Genomic DNA, 11,328 nt, shown 5'->3' with positions numbered 1-11,328 from the left:
TGTTTATGCTTTGAAAGCGTAGATCTCATGTCTCAGCTGATTGCCAGCGATGTCAGAGTTGTTACGTTTTCCTTGCTTAGCCTCAGCCAGTAAGCTGAAGGTTTTGCATCACCGGTGTAATGGACTTGAGCAAAGCGAGTCCAGCGACCAAGAGGCAAGTGTCAGGTCGCAGTGAGCGTGTGCTGGCTATCCAGGGGTTTTCCTGGCACCTCTGTTCCTCGCAATCGAGAAGGGCACGAGGGTAGGACACACGACTGTGGAAGTTTAAGGTGTGGTTTCTGGGCGGCAGCTGTAGGCAGAGATGCTGGATTGGGAGCTGTGTTTGTGTGTGTGGTAGAGCAAGGCATCGGGAGCTGCCGCGGAGCAGCAGCCTCTGGCAGAGGAAGGGGGGCAGCGGTGCCCATGGCCGCTCTCCCCTCTGCCAGCCCCTCAGCACGTTGGCTTCACCCTCCTGGCAGGGCAGGCCCCCCAGCACCAGGGTAAGGGGGTGATGAGGCTCCTTTTGTCCCCGCTCCTCAGCCACAGCGCGCTCTGCTGATGTGCCTGGTGGCTCTGCTTGGCTCCCGCAGGAAAGCCGTGTAGCAGGAACTTTAGGTGTCAAGCCTTGGAACTGCTCCATGTTTCTTACTTAGCCTTTTATTTCTTATAGAGTTAAAGGATCCAAAATGACAGGTGGGGACCCCCTTATTTGCTTTTCAGAGAGGAACAAATGAGGATGGGGTCTGTGAGGATTGACTTCGGGCCTTGGTATGGCACTGGTGCAGTTGTCAAAGGATATGAACCTCCAGGAGAGGTCTGAGTGCTAGGATATTGTCTTGAGATTTTCTCGTGAGACCCTAGGCAGTCTTCAGAGTCTGTCTTGAATCCAACCCTTTCATTAAATGCCAGTTTTAACAACGTAAGGGGTAATTTCAGAGTTTTCTGTGCATCAAAAAGAGATACATCTTGCCACAGTAGTAATAATAAAAATGTTTTCTAAGGGCCAGTGATTGTTCTGCAACCTTGAAAGGAGACTTCCTTTTTCTTCCCCTCCCACTTCAAAACCCTACATTTAGATAATGGATTTGATGAGTAACATTGATCAGAGTAGAGGAGTCTGTAGGAATATAATACAAACATAAAATATTAGTGAGTTAAAAAGATTTGATTAGAAAATAGAAAATACTTTAAAAAAATATTGCTCACTAATGTCATACTTGGTGACCAAAGCTGAGTCTCTTTCTGCAGACTCATGGTTTATAATGGCATAAATTGTGGTTAATCTAGGTTTGTTTTTTGTGTTCTCCCCCGTATTGTTGGAATATTCTGTTGTTTAAATACCTTCAAAATCTGGGAAATTTGATATATATACCATTAATCAAAACCGTAGGCAAGCATCTTAAAATCTACTGGCAGGCATCTTATCTCCTAGAACACAAAGAAATTCTGCTGGGACTTTATTTTGTCATTTTTCAGATATTAAATCTTACCCTGTAATGTTTGTTTTTCTTCAAGTGAAATGCTTCCATCTATCACATTCATAAAAATGAAGAGCTTAAAAATTTATAAATTGGAACCCTATATATGTTGTTGCTAGGAAAAATATAAAAATAGCTCCTTGTGTTAGTGTGACTGTGTTGCAAATTCAAAGCAAAGCGATTGTTCCGCACTTGCTGCTCTATTTTGAAGTTGTGCTGATCTCTCTACTAGGCAAAATCTTGCTTAGCAAATATTTGCATGCAGCTTTCCTGAGGGAGGGTGTTTCCCTACTCACATGGATGCTGTATTCCCACTGCTGGATGTACAACTGTGTATTGGGCTCTATGGGTGAGAGCTGCCGTTTACGTTTGGGGGCAGCAAGTTGGGCAGTTTTGCTGCACAGCTCCCAGAATAGCTGTTAGTGCATCTCCCTTCTCTGGAGATCTTCCCAACCCGCCTGGGTGCCGCCCTGTGCCCCGTGCTCTGGGTGTCCCTGCTGGAGCAGGGGCTTGGACTGGATGATCTCCAGAGGTCCCTTCCAACCTGAACCACTCTGTGATTCCTGGCCGGAGAGGGACCCGGAACGGGGTCGCATAGACCCATCCCTCCAAGCAGCGGCCAGCAAAGCTGTCTGCAGAAGGCAACCAAGAAGCTCTAGTGTCCTAATTCAGTGCAGAAATAGGATGGTAGGGCTGGGGTGGAAGCACAGGCAGAATCGTGGCTGCAATTTGCGTGCCGAGGGAATATTTCCTCTTGGCCATGTATTGCCACTGGGTCTCCTTCATTGTACTCATTGGGGTGAAGAGGAGTTCTGCTTAAACCTGTATGGAGAAGATGTGAACAGTTTTCGGCTCCCCTAGTAAGAGACAGCTTACCCTGAGAAAGTCAGGGCCAAGAAAGGCCCCGATATCGGCTGGAACTGCTTTTACAGGGTATAGAGACAGGATTTGTCCCAGTGCTCCGGGGTTGTTGGATAGTATCTGTATCTTGCAAGGGTTGAGAAGTTTAAGGTTAGAATTACAATATTTTAAGGGTAAAGCTTAAGTGGTTCCCCTCCCCCCCCCCCSYSCCCCATAGTTTGGGTTCTGTGTTACTAATTTTTGTTTTTCTATTTATTTGTCCGTATTTGGCTCTGTTCAATATATACCAACTTACCAAATTGTTGTACTTAGCAAAGTTGATTTGTATTTGTAAGTCCCATTGAAATTTCTCAAAAAGCTATGTTACATAATGGTGTCTCAAATGCTTGCTGCTTTTAAATGCTCAATTCTCAAAATGCTTGTCTGAGATAAGCTGTTTTACTACTTTGGTTTTTGGGTCTTTTTTTCCCTGTTTTGTTTGTTTTTACAAATTTTCGACCTACAGGTTTATGTAGATCTAAAGCACAGAAGACCTGAAACTGTTAGAAACTGTTAGTAGTTTGGGATTAAATAATACGCAGAGTTGATTCACAAAGTAAGTAAAATTGACCTATTCTGTGACAATGAACTGTGGAATAATTAAATTCCTCATCTCACAGGAGGGACTTTATCCCAAAAGGAACACTGTGTTATTAACCCCTAAAAGAGTGACTTGTTTGCTACTGCTGCTGGACTGTTGCGTGTTACCTAAGAACAAAGCAACATCAAAGAGCTGGAAGGTGTTTGTGTGTGTATCTATGTGGGGTGGTGGTTTGGTTTGGTTTTGTTTTTAATAGTAGAAGTAATTATGCAAAAGGGACTCAGAATAAGGTATTTAAGGAAAAAAAAGTATTTTTCAAGTATTTTGAGGATGTTACTGGAAATAGCTTGACACAAATAAATGCTGGGATATCATCCTTTTAATCTATGTAAACAAATGTCATCTCTGATGGGGGGAAAAATAACACATGAAAGGCAGAAGTGAAGCACTTAGATGAAGGGAGATGCCGAACACGTGCCATGTAGTCAACTCTGTACAAGAGATTCCTCTTTGGACGTGGTCTCTAAGAGCAGACTTGGTAAATGATCTGTTCCCCCAAAGACTAAAGGGAGCACTTAAGTAGGGCGAGATTCTTTCGGAGAAGCTGGAAGTTTTGTTAGATCCGTCTTCCTCTGCGCGGATGCGGAGGAAATCTTCAACCGAGACCTCGTCTGTCCGTGGGGTGAAAGGATAGGCGTCGTTTCAGAGACGGCGGATGCTGGAACAGCCCTTGGTACTCGTAGAAGAGGCCTCTCCTGAGAGACTAGATGATGGTCATTGGAAACTTGCAAGGAATTTAGAAATAAAAGGCTGAGCTATTGAACGCAATCGGAAAATCTCATTAAAATGCTGTCTTGGGGAATAGGAGGATAACCAGTGCGCTCGTCTCGTTAAACTGCTGGAGTGGGGAGATGCAAGAGGAGCCAGGAGGTGATTTTGGGAACTCCAAGTGTCATTTAGTTAGTGTTTGGTACCAATAAAACTGATGGCGACAGAAAAATGTGAGGTGGCTATAAAAAAAAACTAGATCATTATTTTTGAAAAGTAAACTGTCTGGATAGTAACCTACATTTCTTTAAGCCTTTGAGCAACATAACAGAGGCGAGCTATTAAATAAATTATCCTTCCTTATGTTCTTTGAGAAAAACTCCCATTGATACGAGGTTATGAGAGAAACCGCATAATCTTGAGAATAAATGAAAACCTTTGTAGATTAAAAAAAAAACATACTAGAAGTATTTTGTTATTTTGTTGTTGTTATAAGGAAAGCTGTAAGTCATGGAAAAAAAAGAAAGTGCTGCTTTGTTTGGTTGTGTGTCAGGTCTCCTTTTAAAGAACCATTATCACTAAGTCTTTTTTTTCCTTATTCTTTTAGAAGTTTAAGTGTCTTTTCCCTATGAGCAACTGCTTTTGAAAGGAGAATTAATGAAATGTTATCAGAAGATTTGAGATTTAAAGCTTGAACTGTATATTCCTACTGAAGTGAGACCCAGCTGACTTTTAGCTCTTTCACGGGTGTATCTAATTAATGTACTGGAGGAATAATGTTGATTCTGTTTTCAGCTACTTTAAGAGAGTTCGTCTTTTGTCATTTCTGAAAACAGACATTTGTGAAGTCAATTCCTTCCTTTAAGGAGTTTAGAGAAATGCCTGATTTGATTTGATTAATTTTTTTTTTAATAGAAGACATATGTCTTCTTAAAAATGGCTTGTTATTTTATAGTTACTTATGGAAGTTCATTTGCAGTCTTGAAAAAAATAAGCAAATCTCTAGACAAAAATTTCATTTGATAGTTATTTGCAATGGTTACTGTGAGAAGTCCTCAAAAGAAGAAGTAGGTGACGAGGTCAGTGTAGGACCAGCTGAAATTTTGTGTGGTCATTTTTGTGGAAATGTTTGGAACAGCTAATTTCCAAACTCCTAAGAGTAGGCTTGATGGAAACAAGTATTAGAGGGACTTTAATCACACTTTCTTACAAATCTTTTTGTTTGATGTGGAAGGAGAAAAAGTAGAGAACGATCTGCTGAGTGAGCAGGAGACCAGGAGAGATGAAGCTGCCTCCTCCGAAGGGATGTTCTAAAAGAACAAAAACACAGGAAGGAAAAGGATCTGATCCGTGAGCAGCCGGTGAACAAGCTTCACAAGGAGGAGTGGAAGAGCAGGAGTGGGCAGACAGCTCCCTGCTTAACTGCTCTGTGTGGAAACTTGGGGCAAAACCAAACTGCTTTAGTGCCATCTTGGGAAGCCTCCCTGGGGATGAGACTCAGCAAGGATGTTGCCTTGTGGGATCCTGGAATCAAACCTCCAGTGCATAACTGACTGATTTGGGAGGTCTGAATCAGAGGGCGAAGCACCTGAGTTTGTTTATTTTGGAGAGAAGGGAGTTGTTCAGAAACAAACCAAAACTCTTTTTCCCATTTTATTGGAACTTTTTTTGGTTTTGGCAAAGGGCTCATTTTTGGCTTGAAGTCAAAATTATTCAACTGCTGCAAAGGCACGTAATTACTGCTAGCAAGTCTGCCTCAGCATACCTAAATAAATAAATTGAAATGAATAAATAAATTTAAAATATTTTGGTTCCACAATCTATGTCCTCTTGGAAAAACGTACTCGATGTTGTTTCAACAGCCATAAAGGTAATACAGGAATGGGTGGATGGGAAGCAGAAATACCTGGCATGAAAAATAATGTGAGGAAATGCTTCTTTTTTAATAACTTAAACTTACAGAGGGGAAAGGCTAAGAGTATGAAAAAAGTTGGGTACTGTTACTTACAGTACTAATATTTCATGACAGTCACTAATGTGTTCTGTTTATCTCCTTTTTAATAGCCTAAGAACAAAGCGGTTATCAAATGAAATTAAAAGACGTGAAAGTCATGAAATAACATTACTTCTTACATAATATATAATTAACCTATGAAATTCCCTGCCAACCTGTGCTATCGAGGTCAAAACCAGAATGGGATTGAAAACTGATTAGAAACACATTTACATAATGAGAAAATCCGCAATTATATTGTAGGATTTTCTGTAGGTTTCAAAGAGGTCTCTGGGAGCCTTGCCAACTAGTACCTAGTTGTAAAAGCTGGGATGGAGCCTTAAGTTATAAAGGGGTCGGATAATTGTCTGGTCTCCCTTGCATTTAAGCACAGTGTCAGCCTAACTTCCTCGCAGCGCCCTCTGAGAGGACGTCTCTTTCTCCTGGCTGTGGAAGGAGCCTGGGGAGATGGGGCTGAGAAAGGCACAAGTAAGGCACCAATAGCCACCCTCCAGGGCTTGCCTTTTATTTACTTCTTTGGTAGTAACTTGAGCAGGGCAGAAAGCTGATTGGGTCAGCTGTTAAGGAAAACTGGGCATTTCTGTTTCGCATGAGGACTGGGTGAGAAATGCATCGTGCATTCTGGTACCTGCACGGATTCCTTCTGCAGGCACCCCCTTCCAAATGCTTTGTCTGTTCCTTACATATGGGGTAATTCTGGTAGATTTGGGACTGTGACACATAAACCCACAGTTCTTTTATCCCTGTTAAATATGATTCTAATTTGGGGAAGAGAGGATCTTAATTTTGTTCTTAGGAGTAACTCTATAATCTCTTCAGCCGTAAAACCTCATTAATTCTTATGCAGATAATCCGCAAATAGTAATTCACTTTGACTTTACTTTGCAACCAAAACGACTGTTAAGACTTGCAAACAAGTATGATTTGTTCCATTTAGGCCTGTAGTATAAACTCAGAATCCAAATGTATAGGTAACAGGGACTTGTTTTGAAAAAAAATTATTACATCTTTAAAAATCTCCCAATTAAAAATACAACGGTAGCAAATATTTTTAAAAGTGCTGTTTACAGAATTTATGGTTTGTTAACAACTGGATGGAAATACGGAGCTAAGATGTTCTAGGTAGCTAGTACAAGAAGCAAAGCACAGAAGAAAACTGCAGCTGAGACTGAAGAATCAGAAGGGAAAAATAATCATGAAAGAGAGTAATGCTGAATTCCCGCCTGGAGTTACTAGAGGACTCCATAGGAAGGAGAAGGGTTCAGTGAACATGCTGGGAAAAGGCAGACAGGGTGTTTGTCACAGGTCAGGAACTGCTGCACATCCCTCCTTCTGGTTTACTGATAGTTCTTGGAAGACTCCAAAGGCTCCAGAGGACTCGGGAAAGGCCATGTAGCTGCCTTCTGGAAAATAGATGGGATGGCCTGTGTAAACTGCTGCACATCCCTCCTTCTGGTTTGCTGATAGTTCTTGGAAAACTCCAAAGGCTCCAGAGGACTCGGGAAAGGCCATGTAGCTGCCTTCTGGAAAATAGATGGGATGGCCTGTGTAAACTGCTRCACATCCCTCCTTCTGGTTTGCTGATAGTTCTTGGAAAACTCCAAAGGCTCCAGAGGACTCGGGAAAGGCCATGTAGCTGCCTTCTGGAAAATAGATGGGATGGCCTGTGTAAACTGCTRCACATCCCTCCTTCTGGTTTGCTGATAGTTCTTGGAAAACTCCAAAGGCTCCAGAGGACTCGGGAAAGGCCATGTAGCTGCCTTCTGGAAAATAGATGGGATGGCCTGTGTAAACATAGGCATGAGTGAAGCAATGGAGTTATTGAGATGGGTGAATTTAATGCGTGTAAAAGACAGTAATTGGAGACCATCAGTGTTGCCTTGTGGAGAGTAAGGATGGTCGTGTTAACAAAGCGTCCCATGTAGCCTAAAGTCTGTGTGATAAAACAGTTAAATACAGCTGTGTAACGTGTTCAACTTTTGACTTGCATAACCTCTTTATTAGCCAGGTAGGAAGATGCAAAATCAGTCCGGTTCCTATTAAATGGATGGAAATTTACAGCTAATACTTCATGTAATTGTAAATGGAGAATAAGCAGTAGCGAGTTCCGTTTTAAGGAGATTGCCTTGGTAAGGTTTTGGTCTTGTTTTGTTCAGCGGTTTTCCTGGTGCCGCGGAGCTCTGTTCGAGGAGCCGGTGGGCTTGGAGCGGTTGGAGCTCCCCCCTCCACGGTGTGAAGACATCCCACATGAGCTAGGGAAGACGTGTGGGAAAAGGCAGCGTCCCTGGCCGAGTCATCGGTCACATTGGTCAGGAATCCCAGGGCAGCACGGAGCTGTTTTGGTTAATGTTTGCTGAAGTACTAGCCGTGGGGATTGGGGAATGATGAAAGGCAGGAGTGATGTGAAACGGGTTGGAGCACACAGGGGTCTCCACTGAACTACATGGGTAGTTTAACAAAACTAAACTACCATGGGGAAACCCGCGTGGGTTTTCACAGCTACAGGTGAAGTTGTGTTCGAAGACTGAAGGATGTATCCTAGAAACCAATTGTGTATATATATTAAAAACGGAGGGTTAATGGATCTGGAGACTTTTTGAGACATGAGTTCATTACCTAAAAGGCAGGCGATTCCACCTCGCTGTCGGGTCTGCGTGCCCTGCGGGAAGCCGATTTCCCCGGCACCGTCTGTCTAAATGAATGGAGGAGGTGGTGGGTTTTGGTTTTGTGGGGTTCATTTATTTATTTATTTGTTTATTTGTTTAATTATTTATTTATTTTAAGCGTGGAGCCTTTTGTCTTTTCAGCCTGTATGTAATTCTATTGGGGAAAAAACAAAATGCAGATCTTGCACCAGAGGTGCATAGGGCTTCCCTTGCAGTAGCTGTGGTCCAAAAGGACCTTTCCATGTGTGGGTTGTTGTTCCCTTTCCCTTGTGGAGGAGGCCTTCAAGTCCCCACCTTTTCCTATCATGTGCCAGTGTCAAATCTTTTTAGTATTTCTGGGATGCTCTTTATAGTTTCCATCACCCTGTTTTGCATGCTGTTGATTACAACCTTATTTTTTACTAACTCGGTTGAATTGATATAAAAGAAAGTTATTCCAATTCATAGTTTAAAAAAAAAAAATGATAGAGGGAAACAGGGAAACTAATCTGTTAAAGATGACTTGGAGAGATTCAGCCCATGTGTTTTACTGAGCCACTTCAATAACAAGCATCTTTCTGTCTCTCCTTTGCTTTCCTTGGGTCCCTTTCCTCTCTTAAAATTGCCATATAGGGTTTTAGTAACTTAATAGGGGACTGCAGAGTCATCTACTGTAGTACTGGCTTCAAGTGTTGGGTATATAAGGTATCCTTGTTCCTTTTCTCTGCCTTTTTGTCTGTGCTTTCCTTTCTTCTGCATCTCCTTTGCCTTTTCAAATACGTCATTTCTTTCAGCACGTAGAAGTTTCTTGTTTCTCTATTATCCTTCGTCCCTGAAGACCTCGTGTACCCTGGCGTGACTGAGTGCTGTTCGCTCTGAGTTCGTTACCTTGGGACTAGTGTTGCTTACTTGACACTAACTCTGAGCACTAGCCCTTTCTTTCTCGTCTTCCGTGCCTCAAAAGTTGCCTGAAAACACTTCCTCCACTCAAACAAGCTTTCTTCATAGCAGTTCTTTTTTTCTTTTCTGATGCTGTGGATTTGTTTTTCTTGGTTTTATTTTGCCGTTTTGTAATGCAGAGATTAAAGCTGCTTCTGATTTCTGCCGTGCAGCTTGTAGGTGCATTTTGATCAGCTGAATGTCAGTGGTGCCCCTGGGGCTGCCGTGTTGGCTTCCCTGGTGGTTGCCTGCCCCATATCGCCCTATTGGACTCCCTGTCGCCCCGTTGGACTGCATATCGCCCTGTTTTTATGTTTCTGTGGGGTAATAAGGTCTTTGCAAGAGCTGCACGGGGATCTTGTTGCCACTTTGGGTGGTGCCCAGGGAAAGCTCCCACATGGCTCTCCATTCCTTGGCATTAGACCCCTTAGCCCAGGGAAAAAGGAGTGCTTGGCATTTGGGCAGGGATGCTCTGGAGACAGTGCTCCAGTCTGTCCCTATTGCACCGTCCTCCTCTCGGGGGACAGCCCCGCGTGGGCTAGAAACTTGGTGTCGGTTTGCACCGGGGTGACTCGCTTGTGGCTTGGCGTGATGCGCCCCGGTGTCTCGGGAGCCCGGCCTTGCTGCGGCCGGAGGTGGGCGAGGTGCTTGCCCGTTCTCACCAAAACATTTCTCGTAAGTCAGTCTCTTCTTGCTGAACCAAGGATTTCAAGGGCAAAGCGCTCACGGTGTGTGGTGCCTGGGTTGGAAATAACGGCCCCGTGTCCCTGCATCGACCTGTAAGGGTTTTCTGAGGGCCCGAAATCGCCGTTTCTGCCGCTGAGGAAGCCGCCGGGTCGCTGGGCACCTCGTGCCGTGTGCGGGTCGGCTGCCATCGCGGCCACGGGGTCCTTGCTACAAAACAGCCTCTCTGCAATCAATGAATTGTATGCACAGATTTGACTAAATTATACCTTAAAATGCCCCTATTCTGTGGGGTCTGAGAGGGGGCCAGGACAGCAACTGGTGAAGCAAGTGAGGCTGCAGGGGAAGGATTTGAATATTGCTGGAAGTGCTTTAGCCTTTTTATAAAAAAAAAAAAAAAAAAAAAAAAAACAAAATTTAAGAGGTGACTTGGTTGTAAATTGTTTTCCGGGTAATAGTGACTGGAAAGTGAATGCAAGCTAAAAATAAAATGAAGATTTTCAGCACAGGAGGTTGTTCACAACAGGAAAAAAAGCTAACAAGAGTCAGTGGGCACGTTCAGTGAGTTATCCATGTCTGGAAGTCGCCTGAAAAAGACTGGGAATTACAGCAAGGAAGCAAAGTCCCCGATTGCAGCGGAACGGGAAGCAATTTATTCAGCAGATCCTGTCTGTTGTTACTCAGCTAATCAGATCGTGTAGCAGCGGCTCCTTCTGGTTTGGGAAATGAATAAATGGGGCCGGGGAGAGGGTTGGATTTAGTGTTGTTAGTGGTGTGTGTTTTGTGACTCCCCTAGTCCTTTAGCGGAGACGTTACCGTTTGATGACTTAATGTACTCTGTGACCCTGTTGTGCTCTGCACAAGCAGGATACTGCAGCTCCACGTTGCTTACAAAAAGGCCGTGAACTGGTCACCCACCGACTAGTGCCGTTTTTGCTGCATTTGAAGTCAAAGCTGCTGCTTTCAGTGTTGAATTTTGACGAATGAGTCAGACTTGCGTTTAATTTAAGTGGCTATGTGTTTAACTAATAGTGATGCTTTTGCAAATTTGGGGGCAGAGTGGGAATAATTATGAATAACATCAAATTATACACTGAGAATCCATCGTGAAAAATTGTGCGAGCTTTATTTCGTTTTTGAGATGTGGTTTGTCCTTATATATGTCATTTTGTTGAGAACATGACTGTGTTGCCGTTTCCTCTGTCAAGGACTGACACAGGCAGCTCTTCTTTCCTTTCAGGAATCTGGGTAAAAACGGCTTATCCAACAGTAGTATTCTGCTGGATAAATGTCCACCTCCACGACCACCACCACCACCATACCCTCCCTTGCCAAAGGACAAGCTGAATCCACCTACACCTAGTATTTATGTAAGTAAAT

General features: G+C 43.4%; 1 protein-coding gene across 13 annotated transcripts in view; it reads left to right on the top strand.

Annotated features, from left to right (window-relative positions):
- KDM6A (lysine demethylase 6A) overlaps positions 1-11,328 on the top strand; it is a 113,840-nt gene that overhangs the window by 82,423 nt on the left and 20,089 nt on the right. For all 13 annotated transcript variants that reach the window (XM_026036197.1, XM_026036195.1, XM_026036194.1 and 10 more), the window contains one exon: positions 11,189-11,318. In XM_026036197.1, coding sequence (XP_025891982.1) covers positions 11,189-11,318 — 130 coding nt within the window. The remainder of the gene's footprint in view (positions 1-11,188; positions 11,319-11,328) is intronic.

The sequence above is a fragment of the Nothoprocta perdicaria genome, unplaced genomic scaffold (assembly GCF_003342845.1).
Source record: "Nothoprocta perdicaria isolate Ctin4 unplaced genomic scaffold, notPer1 scaffold_171, whole genome shotgun sequence".
Taxonomy (NCBI): domain Eukaryota; kingdom Metazoa; phylum Chordata; class Aves; order Tinamiformes; family Tinamidae; genus Nothoprocta; species Nothoprocta perdicaria.
Note: the sequence above shows the minus strand (reverse complement) of the source record. Positions and strands in the feature narration are given on the sequence as shown.